Genomic DNA, 22,107 nt, shown 5'->3' with positions numbered 1-22,107 from the left:
AGGTATTGAAAAAGCAACTTGGAGAATGCAATGTGCAACCTGTATGTTAGAGCTATTCACAACAGGACTGGCTGTGTTTTCAAACTTGCTGCATCAGCTCATCACTAAACAAAACTGCAACAATAAAAACTTAAAATTGTTCTTTTGTGTTGCTGCTGTCAGCTAAGCACTGATGCAGGCTGGTCACCTGAACAACTAAATGCCTGCCAGTCAGCCAAATGGGAATCCCTCACATCCAGGATACATTTATAGCTTTCTATTGTTGGAGGTTTCCAATAAATACAGCATTCTTACAAGTTCCACGACATTGTCTGTGTCTTTTCTTCAGTAATCCTGCTGGACTAACACTTTGAAATTGAGTTACATCTAAGGCTGGGTATTCTCTGAAACGATATTAGTGTTGAATTTGGAGCAGTACCAAAATAGCACCGATGCACCGATGTTTTAATTAACAAAAGAAAGCAAACTTCTCAAAATTTAAATATCTAAAAACAATAATCCTTACAAGATATTTACCTTTTATAAAATACAGTCTGAAATTGTCAATATTATGATTTCATTTAGGAACTGTCTGATCAAAGCTACACTGTAAAGAAGATTATAAGGCTAAGTAAGCATTCAGTGTAGCTTTCTATGTTTGACAGTTTCTGATATTCGGTGCTCTGGACACATTTCGGTCCGCACCAAAACAAAACAAAAAAACAAACAAAAAAAAGTAGTTACAACTACAAGTTTTCTGTATAGAGTATATACTTACCACTCTAGATGGGGGAACTTCATCTAACTAAGAAGTGGCTGAAACTTACACGAAAGCTTCTAATGTAGTTGTGCTCATGCAGGCTAGATGCAAGATAGGGGACTTCAATAATGGCAGCCACTGATAAACAACCCAGCAGCATGCGTAGGAGAGTGTGTGATGAAAGGGCTCAGGGAAAAGGAGTCAGGCCATGCAGCAGCAGACGAAGGTAATTAAAGAAGCCATCATCAGCATCATTAATATGCTAGATCTGCTGTGGCCCACTGACTAGTCTAATGGAGAACATGTCATCATCGTCACCATTAGGGAGAGTGGGACACACACAAACACACGCACACATGGTCTTAATGTTGGGTCACGCCATGATTATCACCATTAAGCCTAGAGTGAGAAGACCTGCTTAGGAAACCTCATTCTCTCCTGCAATCGCACATGCACACATACAGTACACACACACAGACACACGCCTGTAGATCTTTAATTCAAACCCTGTGAGTGATAAGTATGCATATTTAAGTGATGTCAGGCCTGTTGGGTCTTTTAATTAGACAGAATGAATGAATGTTTTATAAAAACGTGTTTAACAATAAATGTGTTCATTAATTTGATGAGAGGATGTGCTCTGATGAGCTGAGTGGAACAGAGTAATGGCTCATATTCAGCTCCGCTGGTTTGATGGTGATGGTAGCAACAACCAGGCTGTTTTGCTCATCTTCATGTTACTCTCTTTACTCAGAAAAGTTAACTTTGACTTATGTTTATCCCATGAAGTTGGACGGTTTTGTCTCTTTTAGTGAAAATGCACCTTTGTCCTGTACAGCTAGTGTGCAATATGACACCAGTCCACAACTCCATGGAGAACAGAAAAGATGGAAAATCCATTAACTGTTAAAGTCACCCATCTTTTTTTACTCTTGTCTGCAGGTGCACTTTGTGGTTGCCGTGAAGGTAAATTCAGATGTAAAAGTTCAGAAAAAAAGATTGTGTAAGTTCACGAAGTCCATCTTGTATCTATTGTCAACGAAAAGTGTGGGCTGTGGACTGGACAACTCTGCCTTAGTTCGATAAAATATCAGAAAAAAAACATCAACATGATAACTACCGTTGAAGCAGCTGTACAGATTCCAAATGCTTCACCAGCTGTGCAGTGGTAAACTCATATTTTCTGGCATAGACCTGAAAGGACCAGCGGTATCACCAAACTTGATTATAAGTGTGTCCCAAATGCATTTTGTTGCCCCTTTTAGCCCCCATCATCTGGTAAAATATTTGTGCAACAAAACCAATCTAAATGTTAAGCAGGTATGCTACTTTACTCCTCCCCCCTCTTGCAATCGCACCTCCTTGTCCTCTTTCCTTTCTCTCTAAATGTCCCCCTCTCTCTCACACTCACACTCTCCCCCTCTTTCTCACACACCCTTTCACTGCCTCCCTTGACACTGTTGGAAACAGAATGACGGTGTGTAATTTAGTCCTAATCACAACATCAGACTTGCGCTGTGATTTACATCCCTCCACCAGCCGAGCCAGTCAGACAGTCAGGAGGGAGATGTTAATGTGAGACCACAGGTAATTACTGTCATTACAGCACGCCACAGATCCTGCCACTGTGTGCATGTGTGTGTGTGATTGTACAGTTGTGCATGTGGAGGTGTGTGCACATATATTGTGAGTATGGGGTTTTTGGGGGGTTTTTTGAAAGGTACAAATGAATATATATATATATATATAGATAGATAATTAATATCGGTGTAGTAACCTGTGGTTTTGGCCATTAAGTTCTTATGCGTCAACGCATGAAACAAAACTTGTATGAAAGCAGAAACAACAGGGGATTCACAATATTTATTCCATTGTTGATAAATGTAATTACAATTGATGCCCTGACTCAGTGTACTAAATAAAATGAATTTGCTTGATATGATTTCATTGTTCCTATAGTTTTTCTTCTTTTTTTATTTGTTGAAATGCAGCTATTCCTTAATCCAATTGTATTTAATAGTGAAATTCTTCATGTCATAAAATTTTAATCACTGATTATGTGTCACTGTGATCCTTACAACTTCCCTTCACATAGAAGAGCAAGAAGATCATTCTCTTCTTGAACTGCACCTTCTTTATTTCACATTATTTTGGCAAAAAACAAAAGTCACATGTCACATATTTGTTAGTATTAGACAAAGTGATGACCTTTTTGTTTTTTTATTGGACTAAAATTTTTTTGTTATCAAATCTTGTTTAACAAAAATAACAGACACCATGATGTACAGCATAAAACATACCATAACATAATAAGTACCTTACCCACAAAAATAAACCAAACTCAATTGAATTAAAAATTACACACACACACACACACACACACACACACACACACACACACACACACAAATAGCAAACCCTCCACAGGACCTGTGGAACAGTTAGTGCAGACCTATTAGATGGATTTGATGTAGGTCAAATATGCAGCAGACAACAAGAGATCATGAAAAACAGAGAAATCACAATAGACCTTTCATTGCTTCGCCACTGACAGCCACATTTTCACATTCACCTCTTTAGCCCCATTTATATGAGCCGTTGATAACTCGTGTAAATAATGTCAAGAAAGTTACAACCAATTGTCAGATGGTCAGAGTGTGTGAGGGCCTCCAATGTACCGCAATCATTTTGTGAGCAGCTTATTAAACCTGCAAGCACTATATGCTTCTAATATTCAGGGACCTGTAGTGAAGAAATATTGTTCAACAACTAAACTGGTATGGTTACAGGCACATTCTCTGATAAAAGTGCCGTCAGTTTAGAGACAACACTGGGGGGGGGGGGGGGGGGGGGGGGGGGGGGGGGCACACTCTCATGCCATGTGAAGAAATATGCCGGGACTCTTGAATGTACACAAGGTTCACGAAGCGTGATTTGTTGATCTGTGTCGGGGGTAGTAGTTGTCTGTGATTTGATTGAAGAAATGTCTGAAAACTGTTCATTCAATCTAATTTTCATGGCCAATAACTGTCTGGGCTTTGAACTGTGGAAATAATACCATTGGCTGGTCCTGTGAAATAAGAACTCAGAGTACTCAAATAGTTAAGGAGAGGACACTTTGGTCCATCTTTGATTTTCAGGTGGCTGTGTAGAGCAAGAAAAATTCAACTCCTATTTCTTGTGCGGTCTCCATCGCCTGAGTGAAGGCTTGTCGGTTGTTGACTGTATGGTTATTATAGCATGCACTGAATCTCACTCTCTTGCTGTCGATGACTGGTTCTTTCTTAGCGGCCCAAAGAATAGCTTGGCAGGTCGGATAACCTGGACATTGAAAAGAATAGTGTAGGTCCCGTCCCCGGTGATGCGACCCTTGTAGATCCTGTGGGCCCGCATGACCTCCAGCTGCTCAGCCTCGAGGGATGGGAACCGTTTTGTCAGTGAGCGAGTGAGATATTGCTAGGCATTAGACCCCTCAGCCCCCTCTTTGAAACCGATGACACAAATGTTGTAACTTTGAGTTGTCCTTCACAGAACTCTTTAGAGCCGAAATATAAGCTTTAATTAAGCCAATACTCCCTGAGAGCAAGGCCATTTCAGTCTGGATGGCGTTTAATTTGCTGTCAGTGCATTTACCCATTTCGTGAATCTGAGTGAGCCCGGGCTTTAGGTATTCACGTTGTTTCTCCATTAGCATGTCTACGGTGGTGTCAAGTAGCATGAGTTCCTTTGTTTGACTCCGTGGAGGTGCCACTTGCGCTGTTTTTCTACCTTGATCAAGTCCATTTCTGCCCTGAGCACCTGAAAATACTTTGACTGTCAGAAAAAAATCAAACTTAGTGGGCTAAACTAGTTGAAAACGGGGAAGTTAGGGCAAGCGCAAAGTGTGTAAGCTGCCATGGTCACGTAACTCTTGTTGACTGTCAGTTGATGTGATGCATCTAACACATGCGTCAGTATGTATTTGAAAACTGGTTTAGCATTTAGCAATATTTTTCATTTGGTATCCACATCTGATACCGTGGCAGATTTTATTAATACATTGCACATTTTCGTGCAAAAGCTTTTATTATATGCTGTTCTGTGAGTTGTTGGATGCATTCTGCTCATAGTGAATGTAACAAAATTGATCAACTGCTTAAACTGGTTAACCTTCGGCTCAGGGCTGATGTGGTGCAGACATTCAAGACTGGCTTCTGTTAGAAAAAATTGGAAGTAAAAGTTTTTGACCTCAGGCAACTAAAAGCATTCTATTTTCATTTAAACCATGTGGATGCACAAGCAGCAGCCCTCTAACGCATTTCTGTTTAATATATTGACACTATTCAATCATCAACAGTCACTACATCAACAGACAGACAGATACAAACAATTGTCTGTTTTATTTCTCATCTCGAATCCTCACTCCACTCTTTGCTCCTATTAGCTTCTTTTCTGTATTGTCTTGTTCCACTGAAGCCATTTGATGAGGAAATGAAGGGTAATTGTTTTCCATAATCACTTTTTTAATTAGTCAAGCATAGTGTTTTAGTTTTTTCATTGAGCTCTGCCTCAGCAGAATCCACTTTCATATTATCTTTGTGTTACATTTAACACTGCGGTGTTTTCCAGATCATCAACAGGAAAATAATTTGGTATTCATATTGTATTCAAAATACACATACAGGCATACACACATATGTACAAACTACATGATTCATTTCACACAGCAGTTGATATTTTGACATTTTAGGTTAATCATGTGATATTTTCGGATACTCAAATCATGGCCCACATATTGGAAACTTTCTTACATGTTTGCCCGAGTCTTTGTGCAATGATGGTATGGTATATCAAGGTGTTTCCATGGCGATAAGGGTAATGTGTCAGGGTCCCCAGAGTTTAGGTCTGGAAAGGTCCTGACTGATAAGCAGAATGAAAAAGTCAGCAGTTTGACAAGTGCTACCCCATTCCTGTTTTCACCCCAAACCAGTCTCCTCTCTCCAGTCTTGTCTTCAGGCTGATTCTGCTCTACCCCATCCTCCATTTTCCCTCTTTTGCACCTGCTTAATACCTCACCCTGCTATTTATACCTGCATCTGCAAATGCCACCTCTTTCATCTCCCATTATTCTCCATTTACTTAATTTTTCTCCTATTTTGCTGTTATACTCTTATTTATGACATTTATTGTCCCATCTTGAGCCATAGTTTTAATTTACGTTTCTATAATTCCTTTGGCTCCCCTCACCCCACATTTATGTCTGAGTGTGTGTGAATTTGTGTGTATAAACTTAAAAGTTACCTTAATGTGGAAAGGGAATTTGGTAGATGTTAATATTTTCCTTGAAAGAAAGCAATATTTTTAAGCTGTAAACCTCTGTCTTAAGTAAATTAAAACAATGATGGGGTGAATGTTCTTCATGCGCATTTTTAAAGATATGATTAACTAAGAGGAGCCTTCAAAAAATGTCATGCATAACCATTTAAACTGCAGTATAACTACTTATGTTACGGTAGATAATAGACTACTTGACTTTGTCCTGTAGGCAGAGACTCTCCGGTCAGAGTTGGAGGGGACACGGCCTGACAATGCAAAACTTCGCCATGAGAGCCAGCTACTCATGACCAATGTGAACCAATGGATTGCTGAACAAAAGTATGATCATACAATATGACATGTATCTATTTTCTTTTATTCATTTATTACATAGGTATATAATGAAATCATAAATAAGGAAATTAAATGCAAGTGTTTTTTTGTGTAACTTTGGGTTGATCGTGTGTGTAATGTTATTGTGAATATTATTTGCTCCAGTATTGTTGTTTATTTTTCCAGAGATTTTATGTTTCATATTTTACATCCGTCACCCATAACCCCCCCATACATAAACACAATAAACACTCCAACATTTATTTTACAAAAAAATATTTCTTAGTTGCATTTATCATCTATTTTTTATTGTGGCAAAATATACTGTTCAACTTTCAGGTGTATATACAGTATCTCCTTAAAACTCTTATGGGGTGTAGTTTTAAAATTCACTGTTAGATTTTAGAAGTCTGTTTTTCTCTTACAGGGCTTACAACGAGAGCCTCACCGCCCAGATGAAGGCCCAAAACAAGTTGCTGCTCATTGTCACTGAGGAGAAGCAGTGAGTATTTGTTTCAGAGTGAGATTTTTAGCTACACTAGTATATCAATTTTTGTTTGTGTGTGTCTCAGCACTGTGCAGTATATTTGTTTGCTAAAGATGACTAAAGATGGGGAAAAAAACACAGCTCAGCTAACTGCTACATCTGCAAACAAGGTCACCTTTCTCACCCGGAGAGAGCTGGTTATTATTGTGCATGTGTGTCTATGTATGAAATATGTGCATGTGTTGGTGTGTTCAGGTGGACTCTCTATACTCACACCTGACCTGTCTTTCTGCATGTCTGCATCATCATGACTCCCACAAACGCACACACACACACGCACACACATGCACACACACGCACACACACGCACACATACAGTGCACACGCAGACTTGGGCGTGACATATTCTGCTTTCCAGAGATCAAAGTGGTCTAGCCGTCTTCTGTCATCCCGCCCTCCTGCGGTGCAATACCTCCCTCAGCCCCTCCCAGCAGCACCACAACTGTCTGTGTCTGACCCACCCCCCAACCCACCCCCTGTCTCTCTCTCTCTCCCTCTCTCTCTCTCTCTCTCTTTCAGCTTACATTGTGTGTGTGTGTGTGTGTGTGTGGGTGTTTAGTTCATATGATTTTGTTATGGTAACCTACAGCAATGGTAACAGTCTTTTTACATTTATACATAAGATACAAAAATACAGCAATTTCATGTTGTATAGTATTAAAAGATCTAAATAATCATCATCTAAATAATCATTTTTCATAGTTCTGGAGTTTGAGAATTGGTGGCATTACAAAATACTGAAAAAAATAGCCACAAGAATAAGTGAAAATTGGCAGCAGAAATATAGGATTTCATTATAATGGACCGCACTGTGTGTGTGTGTGTGTGTGTGTGTGTTTGTGTTTGTGTGTCAGAGATAATGTCGGAACTGCTAGTTAAAGGCTGTTCTGAAAAGAGAGAAACACAGACACCACTGCAGTTGCATTGCAGAATATTTTGTCTGCCATGTTAACAAGAGTCTCTTGATGATAATAGGTGTCTGTTTTTTTTTTCTGTGTGCCTCTCTATGTATATTTTTCTGCTTAACTCTGCCTCTGTATCTCCCTCGCTTTGTCAGACATCTTCAGGAGGCTAATGACACATTGAAGGTGGAGGTAAAAAGACTGAAAGAAGTGGAGGAGAAGAAGGAGAGAGACATGGAACGCTTCAAGGTGAACAAGTGCAGACTGGAAAAGCAATGAACTACAAATAGGAAGAGACAAAAGAGACTCGATCACAAACAGGTTTGTTTTTCATTTTATAATTGTTTGCAGGCCCAAATTCGAGACCGGGGCGTCTGGCAAGATGAGAGATCGTGAGTCATCTACATGCTTGTGTGTGTGTGTGTGTGTGTGTGAGCATGTGTGACCATACACACAGTGTAAGTGCATACATTTGTGTGCATCCACCAGCTGATCAGAGTTAAGCGTTCACATACAACAAAAGCGTTGCCCACCATGTTTCACTCTTTCACACACAATCTAGCCCGAACAAAGCTGATGATGATAATAACAGCAGGAGTGCCAAGTTGTGAATGAAACACCCCGTGGGCCCAGACACCTGTGTGTGTCTGTGTGTGCGTTTATGCGTGTGTGTGTGTTATGTCTCTCCTTGAATCTGAATACGTTATTCATGCTGGGCCTTTAACAATGATTACACTCCAATCAAGGGCCCATCCTCTCCTGCTTGCCACCCCCATGGCTGTCAAATAGCATTCATCAATAGAGAGGAGATATATTTATTATGTTCATTAAGGCAATGAAAATGCTGTCTCTTATACACATCTGTTTTACACACATGCACATAGTCATGTTGCACCCCTCCCCTAACGAACCACCAGGCATAGTTTCCAAAACGGATCAGATTTGTTTTGACTGGGGTAGGTTTCCAATGCTATTCAAAGCTGTCAGTCATTTTAATGATATCATTAAGGGGCCACGACAGAAAGATGAATCGCTTTTCTTTGTCTTTCCCTCATAATTGCGAACGAACGAGAGAGAGGGATAGAGCGAGAGAGGCAGTTCATATAGATGTATGCATAAGAGGGGTTTTGATTGAACGAATATAATAACATGGAATGAGATAAAAACAGTGAATGAAAGCCTCTTCCATAGTGTCTCCCCGTCCATTCTCTTTTACACTCTCCTATTTTCTTTATTATGAGGATTCCTAATTTATTTCATTTCATTATTGAACAATCCCCCCCCCCAAACACACCTACCCAAAATGCCATATGTATGAAAATCATACATCTATAAGGCAACAGATGTGTCATGATATTTGCATGGCAGGCATATACATTCAGTGTATAAATCTCATTACTGGTGGCAAAGGGGATATCTTCGCAGTGTCTCTCCACTGTCACTATCACTGACAGCAATCAACACAGCATGAAGGTTTTGTCATTAGATATGCCTTTATTAAAGAAATTTATTATGATTATATGGCCTGCTGTTCCATAGCAGCTGGATTGTCACGGCTTCACATTGAGGTTGGCAGTTTGTACTAATATAAAGCCAGAAAGGTGATGAAAGGAGAAAGGAGAGGATGGAAATTTAGATAAACGAAAGAGACCTCTGTTATATTTAAGATGGAAAAGTGGTATGTTTAGGAACAAAATAAAGTGTGTGTCTGTTCATGTGACCGTTGTATGACCCTAACGGCCAAATAGACTCACTGCAAAAACGTTGCTGAGATTTAGTTGTTTAGCTGAAAAATAGTAGTAATAATAATTATAGTAGTGACATTTGAGAAAACAGTGTCACCACAGAGTCTAGTAGCTGCTCTCAATCTTTCAGTCATGTTACACATTTTCATTGACCATGTTAGCTTAAAAAATGAACAATACTTTTTATCATTAACAACTAAAACTGGTTGCAAATCCTAATCGCATGCTGAAGTAAATAAAGGTCTTTGTATCAACCAAAAACCCTATCAAAAGCCCACATATCACGGGCACATGGTTCAATGGTCCTATAGAAACCTTCTCCAAGGTGCGATGTGTGGCATTTTCCAAACCTTTCCTGTTGCCTTGTTATTTTCATTCCTGTTTTCTGCTTCATTTTTATTCACTCATTTATTTATTTATTTATTTATTTATTTTCACCCACTGACCACCCACATTTAGTTCATTTTTACGAATGCACATACCTGTGAATTTATATAAATATATTTCTTAAACATTACACACAATTTATACACCTGCAGCTACCCAACCTGGTGCAGACAGCAATGCACTACTGCAGGTTTTGTCTGAAATCCAAATATAAATATCTTAGTTTGTTTCTTAACAGCAATTATTCTCCAGTCTCAAATTCATAAAATGACTTGTTATCAAAGTCATTATCATTTCACCTCAAAATATCTCAAATAATATCTGAAAACATTAACATACCAGTGCACATTGGAATGCACTGAGTAATGAAAGCAGAGATTGATGCTGTTTGTTGCCGTCAGCATTGACTGTCTGACACAAACGCATGTGGGGGAAGTGCTCATAAAACATCAGGCTTCATCAGTCGCACCACTAACTAACCCAAAGATCACAGCAGAGAATTTGTACAAACAGAGTGAACTAAAGTGACAGAGAAACAGAAAGAGGAGATAAGAGGGAGTCTGTGAGAGGAGAGTCAAGTCTTGCATAAAATTTACAGCAATATGAAAGCAGTAAATAAGAAAGATGAGAGTGATATTGGAGCAAGAATGGAAGCGTGTAGTTTATTGCCTAGTTTAGAGAGCATGGCAGCTTGGCTTTGACACTAATGACCGTAATTATACACACACTGATTGGGTTAAGCTGCTAATTACACACAACCATGTTTGCGTGTAAACACAGGAACACATGTTTACACAGGCGTCATGCCAAGCACTCAGCGCATCGCTGCCTTCTCACATCGGGCGCATAAATCTCACACAGTTGTCTCAGCAGCAGTGATGTTTCATGATCTGCTGAAGACCACATTACCATTGAGGAAGGAGTTTAAATCATGTGAAGAATCTGTGGAGATGTGGCGCTTTGGATTTTATGGAGTTGGATTGTGCTTAAAGTTTATGCCTCCTGTTTTTCCTTCACTGTAGCAATGGAAACTCATGGAACTCATCTTTTTGAAAGGCATTTACAATTTAAAAGATCAAAGGAAATTTCAGCATTTCTCCTGATTAATGTTCTTTGTATCATCATTATGGTGTGAAATTAAAAGATCTGTAAGGGTCAGTTGCAATTATGTTCAGTCTATGAATTGCCTCTGAAGGAAATGAGGTTTCTTTAAAAATGTTTACATTGGCCAAGCTAAATGATTCAGTTGGTGATTCGTGCCTATGGAATTTTTTTCATGTGAATTCTCTAGTTCATTTTCTCTTTGTGCATATAAATCAAATATAGTAGATATACAGTATCTTACTATATCTATATATTTTGTTGTCTTTATCATTTAGATATCTAAAAAAAAAATGATTGTTTGGTGATGGATTTGACTAATCAGTCACTGGAATTTATCTCACGGCACATGAACAGAATTTCATTTTATTATAGAAAAACCATATTCTTCAAAAAAGTATCAATATACTGTAATGTGTATACTGATCCACTGCAAAACCAAAAGAGAAATCCTGGTCAAGACATTGTTAGGATAGTAGAGTGGAGAGCATTTTTAGGCAGTGGTGTTATCACAGTTGTTTATGTTGTTTTTATTGTCTCTGGGTTGAGGTTTACCATAAATGGTAACAAATACATGGGGCCTGAATTGTTTAACTAATGATTCTCGTAAACTTTTCAGACAAAAATGTCAGTTCACATATTAGCATCTCCCTTAAGTGTCTCCTCAGATCTTAAATTCTTTAAGTTGTGGCTAATAGGGGCAAAAGTGTGTGTGAGTGTGTGTGTGTGTGTGTCTGTGCTCACCCACATTTATGATGCATTTATTAGCGTTTCGATGAGCGCATGCGTCTGCTCAACTGAAGCAAAACAGGACCATCTTTCCATCCATTGTTCTGATAGAAAATCCCAGCTTGCTCTTTTATAAGAAAATTAACATTGGAGAGGTACAGTGGTACTTTAATGGGCTAAGAAGTCTTCAATAAAGTATTTAGAAGGTTTTTTCCGAATGCTAACTGGACAGGTTCAGTGGGGCATGAAAGAAAGAGCGTAAAGCGGGGGCAGCAAGCTCTTCAGCCCGTACAGAGCACCATTATCCACCGTCGTTAATTTAATAGACATTCCTTAGTCAGCCCAGGGTCTGAAGATAGCAGACCCTAACATTTGTTTGTCATTTCCCAAACATTTTTAATAAACAGTTAAAATCTTAAATGGCTTCTTGTACTCTTAATGTTCCCTGGCTGCGGTGGCGTTCATGTTGTTTTTTTGGTTTTTTTTGTTTTTTTTCTACTTTTATATGCGCTTTCATATATAATTTAATGATTCCTGGAACCCATTTGCTCACCCATCTCCTTGTTTAGTAATAAGTTAAAATGAAGATGGTTATAATGAAGATGATGTATGCCAACTTCTTTATGCCCCAGATTTCAAAGAACATTTGATTGAAACTGTTTTGCAAGGCAAATACAAATCACTGTACAAAAATACTGGAGTTTAAAAGTTTACAATGGTAGAAGCAAGTGGATACTTAATATGCAATTTATGGTAAACGACAAATGAGCCTGTTTTAAGTAATATCAGGAAAGTAAAGTTTTTATCATTCTATTTTCTTACAGTGCTACAGGTACTAGGATTTAAAATGGTCAAAGTTAGTTTCTGATATATGTTTGTTTGTATGCATATGGATATTGTGTTACAGCATGGAAAATCAGAGTTGTGTGGCTCTAAACCTCAGCAAAATCGAGGAAATGCAGACCAGACTGCGAAGCAACCTGGAGGCCATCGGAATGCTAAATCAACAAGTAAGCGCGCACACACACACGCACACACACACACACACACACACACACACACACACACGTATATACAGTCCTGACAGTCCTTTTACCCGATAGATAGAAACACACACCCACACACAGGCCCACCTGCTGTTGAGCTCACACAGAAGAGGAAGCTTTCATGCGTCCAACTTCAAACGCACACATGCACTTACACACAGGCACACAGAGGCATCCATTTCCTCTTCCTACGATAAAAGTGAAAAGTCGGCAGCAGGGTGGGGGGTGTGGGGAAGGGGGGACAAATTGTATCGGGAAAAAGCAGTGACGTTTCTTTCCACTGGTAAATGATTTCCCTTTCATGAAACTGAGAGAGGGATGTATATCAATACAGCCGCGCTGATCTCTCCATGACAGCATAGGGAAATGGCCCGCTGTGATAAAACAATGTGGGGGAAAAAACACAGAGGAATATTCTGAGGAAAAGCTGACATTTTTTACTGTGTTGAACTTCACAAGAGTCAACAAATCACCAAAGGAGAGACGAATCAAAAGTACTCCTCAGCCCCCTCAGTTCTCCAAAACTCCAGGGCCTGGGGAACTGCTCACCTGACTTTTGTTAGTTTGTGGAATGGCCCGCTGATTGACGGGGTACGACGAAAGCTGGCACTTGTTGAAGTTTTAATGTAGTGTTGTGTCAGTGAAAAGGAAATGGCGTTAGCTGCATGTTTGAGACAGAGGAAAGTGGAGAAGAGGAAGAGACAGACACAGAGAAAGAGAGAGGTGTTGTTTAACAGGTCAGGTGTGTAATAGCACCTCTTAATCTCTAGTGTGAATCATTACACACATCGATCCAACATGGACAGTCTACACACACACAAACATACAAACAGAATTGGAAAGAAGGATATAGACAGTTCATTTACACAGGGCTATTCCCTTCACTGTCCACTGGACACACAGTCACATACACAGTTGCACACACTTACGGATATCAGTAAAGAGACTGACTGGAATGTCTCAGTTTATCTGTGTGAAAGGCGTTGGGTTATAAATCAGGTCTGTGTCCCTGCTTTGGATTAGTCTCATTCACTCATAGTCACAAACTAGTTTAGTACTGTTTCTTTCTCATTCACCCACAGGCGCATATTAACACTCGCTATACATCACACGCACAAGCTTGATTTCCCTCCGACTGTCAAGCAAATTTCATGCAAACTTTTGAAATGTCACACAAAATTAAATGTGAATTAAATGAATTTACATCAACTAGGAAAAAGATGAAGATCAGAGGGGGAAAATTGAGATTCCTTCAAGACTTGATTAGCATTAGGCAAGCTGTTATTTTTTTTTGTCAACTAATGTCCAGTGTGTTTCATGATGCCATGGGAAGATAAAAAAAAAAGAGAGATACATGAGGCAATTTTCCACCTCCACAAGCAGCTGCAGGTATAACATGGAGGTCAAGATGGACAGGTTTCCTACAGTATTTTCACATTTCAAAAACTCCTTTTCTACTGACAGATCAGCACACTCAAACTCAGCTAAAACATCATTAAAAAAATAAATTTAAAAACTTCTTTTCCAATACGAGAAAATTTGCTCAGAGTTTGCTGTTTCTATTCATCTTTTCTAGCTCAGTAATTTTCATAATTTGAATTAAAGTACTTGGATGGAAACTGAGCTATACAAAGTGCAAACACACTCATGCAGCAGCATTAAAACACCCCCTCTGTGTCTTTCTGTCTGTCTCTTTCTTTCATTCTCCCCAACTTAAACACATTCTTTTCATCCAAACATATGCACACCAGTTCACCCGTACCATGTGAAGGTTGAGGAGACAAGCTGTGATTTTTAATTTCATCCCCCCTCCCTTGCAATTAGGGAAGCATCCAGAGCCACCAAAGACCAGGAAAATTAAACAGGTCCTTTTGAATATACAGTTAATTATAAATGTCAGCCTCAGTGTTTTTTATCTAGAAATTATATTGCTTTTGGCATAACATAAAATGAAGGCATTGTCGGATGTTTGCCTGTTGTAGATAGTAAATACTCTTGAAGCATCTTAGGATAGTTTTGACACATCGACATGTCATTGGCTCTTCGAGGGTTAAGCCTCAGACCCAGCTATTTCTCGTCATCACATGTAATACATTTGCCCAGATTTATTGAGAGTGTGTGCGCGCGCGTGGTGTGTGTGTGTGTGTGTGTGTGTGTGTGTGTGTGTGTGTGTGTGTGTGTGTGTGTGTGTGTGTGGTGTCTGGAAGGGTAATGTTAGCGGAACCATCCGGAAATGTGTCTGTCTCATCTCCGTTTGTGTTTTTCTCTCTCCCACTCTCTCTTTCTCTCACACACACTCGCACACACGCACAAAGATATACACGCACACATGGCCAGACATGTCGATGTGACATCATTCTTTAACCGCAGCTTTCACACAGATATACACACACACTAAAAAACAGATGTGGAGAGTGCAACTGTCATTACCCGACGTGTCTCTTTGTCTCTCTGTTCTTTAAGTTCTTATTTTACTCCTCCACATGGCTAAAAATACATTATTTTAAATCTTTTATTCTCTTTTATCTATCTTATTACAATTTTTAGACTGACACATTTTGCATATAATTACTATGGTTAACAGCAAATACATATGCTTTTATTTTATTTATTTATTATTTTTTTGCTTTTAAAGGCACTTTTTAACTCACACTCCTCCCTGCCTTTACCCAAATGTCCTTGTCAAAAAATAAAACACCCTCAATTTAGCTAGTCTGTAATTGCGTTTCAGGGAGCCCAATCATGTTCTGACGATGTGCGATTTGTTTTGTGTCACGGATGATTTTGTGTCAAATCGACCTCTAATGATCGCTCAAATTGGTTGTTTTCATGTAGAAATTTACACCGTTGCATGACTCCCACTTGCAAGCATTTCAAACTGTGAACACAATACTCTCCTGAAAACCCCCTTGCAATTTTCCATTTGCATTTCTGTTTCAACAGGCATGAAAGCAAGTATGAAAGATGAATTAAGCATATAATGGGATGTCAGCTACTTCATCAACATGATAGCTGTTGACTTTCGATGGTTGATATTTATTGGTAACATGAAATTAAGTTTTGCAATTTCCTTGATTTAACCAAATGAGTGTGATGTTTTAACTTCCTTGGAACTTCCCCCAAAAATTGTCCCTCTTCCTTACTCCCGCCGTCTGTTTTACAGTCACACATGAAGGATTTTTTTCAAAATTCTTCTTCCTCTGTGCATATGCCTCTCTCAGTGTCTTTCTTTCTCTCTCAAGTTAAACGCCCTCAGCGGGGAGAATAAGCGGTTGCGCAGGCAGCTAGAGCAGGAGAGGTCCATGCGTAGACAAGTGGAGCAACTGCTCCCTCCTCCTCCCACCTCCCAGCACTGCTCCACCATCCACCTACCCGTCCCCTTCAGTGCCCGCCCACCTCCTCCCTCCACCTCCCTTCCCTCATCTCTCCGCCTCCCTCACCCAGCCTCACGGGACACTGACGGGACTCTAACCCAAACCAAGATGAGTGAAGCTGGGCTAGAGAAACCAGGTGAGTCCCAGGCTTTGTCTGAAGCGTTCTGGATGAGGCCAGCTGCAGAGCGCTCTGTCTCCACCTCTCTGGAAGATGCTTGGTCCGGGAGGACAAGCAGGGATCTGACCAAATGAAACTCCCTGAAGACTCCACCCTGTCATGACTTCTTGACCTCCAGCTCTTCACCAGGGAGCGTATTCAGTATGAGGTTAATGTCCTGCAGGTCAAAGTCAAGTCCCTGGGTGCTTTTTGCCTGAGGGGGGCTCCAGAACCAGCAGATGATGGAATTCACTCAAATCGTCAAAAGTCAACTAAAAAATATCTTTACTACTATGCGATGAAAAAATTCATACTGAGAAAATGATCACAGTTTTTGTAGCTCTAAAATCTGACACCTTTTACTACTGCTGCAAGCAGTGCTATCTTAGAACATCACCAGTTAATTCTCCAAATAATGATCTTGTTTTGAGACAAAACTGAAAATCTAAGCCCTAAAATGTTTTTTGAAATCTCAAGCAGTACTGATGAACTATAATGAATTCAATTCAACCTAAATCAGCAAGTGAGCATAACAGAACAAGTGATAACTGCAAATGCTTAGTGTTGATGAATGTGTTTTACACTGGAGATGAGTCTTGCTTTGGATAAATGTGGGATGGTACATCATGAGTATCCACAGACATGCCTCAGATGTTGATGTGAATGGCTGTAACACAGTCTGATTGCGCTGCAGCTGTGCGCCATGTGTCCTGCATCTACTGTGGTGAATGTGGCCGTGTGTCTTTATATGCAAGTACATTATGTGTCTGCGTGCTTCTGTCTCTCTGTAAGTGCCTGTGGGTGAGCATGTGCTTGTGTGTGATTGAGTAGATAGGATGTTTATATTGTAGATGTTTTATGTTTTGTTTTATAGTTTAAAAACTATTTGTTGATTTTTCCATGTTGCTGAGAACCAATGTGGTGATGACAGAAAAAAGAAAAAAAAAGAAATAAAATGATAATATTTTATTTCTGACAGTTGGAAGCTTGTATCAACAGACTAGCAAAGCTACCTGTTAGTATTGCATAATTCTCACAATTGACTGGTGAGAAACACAAAGATGTTGACACAGGTGACATTGCTATGCAGCAAAACCGTTATCTAAAATAATCTAAAATGGGTTTGAAGCAATGGTGCACTCACACACGCACACAACACACACACACGCGTTGTGTTGAACTGCCGTCTTTCCATATACATCTACAGGTGACTCGTGTCTCTTTTAAAACGCTTATAGTGGTTGCACAAGAGCACTGCTCATTCGCGCAAACAAAAGCAAGGAAAAGAAGCATGCAAATATCTGCACTTCAAAACAAGAGCACTGTTATTCTGTGATAATTAAAATTGTGAAGAGAGGTCTCAGACCACAGTTGGCTTCCTCATCTTGCCATTCTCTCTCACTGTCCCACCTGTCTCCCACACTCCCCCACCTGTCTTCTAAACCCTTTTCATCATTCATTGGTTCTGTATATACATAGCTGTTGTATAGCTGGTCAGGATGTTGTACATTTTAATGATTTTCCGCAGCACTGCATGTCCTTGTTAGCTTGGTTTTCCTCATCTGCCATGTCACACTCAAAAATACCTTTCTTTTATGTGCAAACACACATGCATGCACCCACTCACACATCCACACGCATTTATATTCTTTCACAAAAACACACACACTTGCACAAACGGCACAGTCATTAAAAATGAAACCACAGGCTTTTTGAAAACTCCCAGGACTGAGGGAAAAGTCAGCAGCGCAGCGGTGAAAAAAGTCCCCCTGGAAACAATGAGGAGAATGATCATTTGTTGTTCTTGAAAACCCGGTGAGGTTTCACAGAGGTTAAGCTTCCCTTTGATGTGTTTTTAACTCGTTTCAGCTCTGTGGAGGGATTAGTCAGCCCCTCACACACACAAACACAAATGCACACATTCGCGCACACAAGCACATACAGGCTCTTAATTTCCACACCACTTTCTCTCACAAAGACGGAAAGCGCAGAACAGGCTCCTTCCTAACCTAATTTCATCAAATGAGCGTGTGTGGTACTTCACTGCTGTATGTGTGGTCCCCTGGAAATCTGTGGTAAACCAGCAAAATATTGCAAGTCAGTATTTTCTTTTTATCCCAAATTAGCGTCAGGCTGTTTTTGAACAGTGTGGGCCCTCAACCACGAGAGACATGGAGTAAGAGAGGCAGAGTAGCTGTTGATCATCATGGCACTCATTACAGTGTTTACAAGGCATTATTTGATCCTTATTTCAAGATACAAATGGCTGGGGTGCTTGTGCCCATGTGTTTGTGTGTGTGTATGTGTGTGTGTGTGTTATCAGCTCCAGTCTGGGCTTCCCTGTAGGTCTCTGTGTGGTTGCCCATGCTAATAATCACACAAAAAGCTTGCGTTCATAGTCCATGTTGTAAGCAGCTCTGCAACAAATACAGTTTGCAAATGATTTGCGTTTGTTTTAACCATCTTGGAGTGGAGAGTGACCACACCAGGGTAATTCACAAAGATTTTTTGCAAAGATAGTAAACACACCAAGCAAAGTTATTTACAGAAGTCATTTTATGTTATTTGTTATATCATTTATAATCATAATTTGCTCTAAGGTTCTTGCAGGAACTCATTTAGGTGATTAGGTGAGTTTCATGCTTAATTAGATTTTATTTGTTTTGCTCAAAGTATGAATGATATTCCATAAAATTGTTGTTTTTTGTGATTTTGGGAAAACCAAAATGGTGATGAATGATAAATGCTTTGGTATTTTCACTCTCACTTTGTGTCAGCACTGAACATCAGCACAGTAAAAATAATCACCACAGCTTTGGGCTTTTTCTTTTACATTTGTTCTACCTTCTTAACTGTAACCCGTACTGGTGTAATCCACCAGTGCATATGCAGCAGAGATTAATTTCTAGGAAGAACATTACTAGAAATGCTCCCTCTTTAGAAATCTGATGAATATTTTCAATATAAATTCCCTTTTTTAAAATGGTCATATATGGCAACCTATGGATCTGACACCTGGAGAAGCTCTTTTGTCATATGAAAAACGCTGTAGCTGGGACCAGCCCAGTATTGTGCCACTGTTAAAATAAAATAACTTTTAGTGGGAGAGGCAGTTCTGTCATACCATGAGCAAAAAATGACAGAACAGCAAGATAGGGTGAGAAAGAAATAAAACTGACAGGAGTGCTGGCAACATGTCTCCTCTAAAAGTTAGGTCATTCAAAAAAAGAAAAGAAAGGGGAAAGAGAAACAGTTACTCTCACACTGATTCACTTTTTAAAAGGTGGGTTTTTGTTATGTGGTTGCTTTTTATAGACTATACAGCTACAGTATAGCAAAATGCTGACATTGTGATGGTGCAGTTGAATTTAAGCTGTAGACAGAGAATGACAAAATATCCCAGTACAAGCTTTCAATTATCCACACCGACCCACACACACACACTTATTAGCTGCATTTTGTGTTTAATTTTGTCAAGTATTAAGGAGTGAATTGCCATGAAATCACTTTTTTTCACCTGTAAACATATTTGTAAGGTCTTTACAGCCTACAATGAGTAATGTGTGTGTGTGTGTGTTTTTTTTTTTCTTCAACATTTTCTAAATTAACTTTTTACTTTAAGGACAGGAAAATAATTTTTGCTCTGCTCACTGTGGTGTACAACTTCTAAGCATTTTGCACTACTGACTCTGCCTCAGTCTTCCTCTCAGGTCTTTCACCTTCAGAAACTGTTGCACATTCAAAACACTGTTTCTGTTTTCATGTCGTGATTACGTTCATATACATAATATCCATCTATTATATTGGTTGCACTTTATTTGGACAGCCTGCGTAGAGGGTTTACAGAGTATTTGTATGTAATCCTTATTGAGCACTCTAGTGTTCAAATAATGTTCAGCGATATATGTGCAAATATTCAACAAACCATTTATAAACCATTTCAGGGTTAGGGTTGGGATGTGCAAAACAGTTGAATTGTTAAATCTAATCTTTTGAAATGTAACAAATACTCTGTAAACTCTTGATGAACTATCCAAATAAAGTGTTACCATTATTTTCTATGAAAGCGTATATTAAGATATGACAAATACAGGATGCAGCTAAATTTGAAGAAAAAATATCTACAAAAAATAAAAACTTGCATGTGCAAGATTTGTATTCAGCAGCTACAATAATATATACCTCTCTATATGTTATTAAACAACCATATTTTACATTGTTATATAATGATTTCATTTGTATTATGCATGGCCTTAATGGAAACTGAACTCCTTGCATTGCCATGGTCATGCTTATGTATATTCCATTAAACAACCAACAAACATAATCCCATACAACCAGCTGTGAATTCAAATACCCCAGAGGACATGAAGCAGCCATAACCAGTAATACTTATTTCACTCTTGTGTCCATTGCTGAATTGTAATTAAGATAAAAATAAAAGTAAAGAGACATTTTCTGATTGGTAGAACTAAAACTATTTTACAGTAGGTATTAGTCAGTCTTGAGAGCTACTGTGGAGTAATGGTCAGTGCTTTTGTCATAAAATTGGATGTGGGTATACCCCGGACTGGAGTCCAAGTACAACTCTGATTGGCTCCAAAATGAGAACACCGTGCCTCTACGTGAGGCTGTCTGGCTGACTGATCTTCGTCTTTATGGGCAAGATAATGATTTTCTCTGTACCCAGTTATCAATTTGGTGGCTTTTTTTTTTTTTATATAGTTGTAATGTCCAGCACTGTATTTTGCCAACCAACATTGCAGACAGTGCATCTTTTTGACATTTTGCTGGGTCTAGCTTTGTAGATCAGACACATATGAAACATGAAACAACGTGGATAAAGGCAAAGACTGGAAAAGTATGGAAAAGTTACAGAGCTGGGCGGACATGGGGAAAGACGAGGGGAATTTATGGTAAGAGGGACAGTCAGAAAGGTTAGCAGGCAGGTTAGCCTGCGGGGTTGGACCAATAGCACTAGGGAGCAGGAAGGGATTCACTACCGATAAAGGAGCATGAACCCACATTCTTTTGCTGATATTTTAAACAATACATATTTGGGGGGAGACTGGTCAGCTGGTTAACAAACTTGTTAAGTAATAAGAACATAGAATAGATACAGAAATGTTAATCAAACTTTTGCTTGCAGAGCACAGTTCCAAACAAAGACAAATCTACTTACATTTGAGTTAATGGGCCACATAACATCACCAATAATGACAAGTAGCAGCACCAAAGCTACAGTGGATATGTATATATACATAGCCCAGTTTAGAGATGTAGAGAAAGATTTTTGCCTCTCTGAATGTAATGTTAAAGCTTGCCTATAACCTTGAGTTATACAGCTTATTGACCAGAATTTAAGTCCAAACGATGTTGACAAGTTAATAACGGCAGAAGCAGAGCTGTGCTTTGTAAAGAAAAATGCAAAAAACAAACATCTCTCATAATATGAACATTTGTGGTTGTCACTATTAGATGTGAGTGGAAATTAAAACTTTGTTGTCTTTTTTTTTATTCTCTGTCTTCCTCTCAGTCTCTCTTCAATTTCATTGCCTGAAGAAATGGGTCTTAAAATCACACATTTAGCTCATAAATGGACAGGATTATAAATATATTGCCATGCAATCAAAATGAAAGGAAAGGAGAACAACCATGTCTGATAAAGAGAACCAGCAATATTAAGACTACAATATATTTAGATATTTATATTGTATTTAGATACTGTGAAAGCTGTGACACTTTCCTATTG

General features: G+C 39.1%; 1 protein-coding gene across 1 annotated transcript in view; it reads left to right on the top strand.

The window, feature by feature from the left end:
• LOC111662964 (uncharacterized) overlaps positions 1-21,834 on the top strand; it is a 102,220-nt gene extending 80,386 nt beyond the window's left edge. Inside the window, exons 19-24 of the mRNA XM_023417011.2 lie at positions 6,264-6,373; positions 6,795-6,869; positions 7,972-8,065; positions 8,168-8,208; positions 12,686-12,788; positions 16,067-21,834. Of these exons, the coding sequence (XP_023272779.2) occupies positions 6,264-6,373; positions 6,795-6,869; positions 7,972-8,065; positions 8,168-8,208; positions 12,686-12,788; positions 16,067-16,450 (807 nt within the window). The 3' untranslated portion in view covers positions 16,451-21,834. The remainder of the gene's footprint in view (positions 1-6,263; positions 6,374-6,794; positions 6,870-7,971; positions 8,066-8,167; positions 8,209-12,685; positions 12,789-16,066) is intronic.
• The last annotated feature ends 273 nt before the right edge of the window (positions 21,835-22,107 follow it).

The sequence above is a fragment of the Seriola lalandi genome, unplaced genomic scaffold, assembly GCF_002814215.2.
Source record: "Seriola lalandi dorsalis isolate HSWRI2012SDOR001 ecotype SW California unplaced genomic scaffold, Sedor1 jcf7180002054570, whole genome shotgun sequence".
NCBI classification, from domain to species: Eukaryota; Metazoa; Chordata; class Actinopteri; order Carangiformes; family Carangidae; genus Seriola; species Seriola lalandi.
This window is presented reverse-complemented; position numbering and strand designations above follow the sequence as displayed.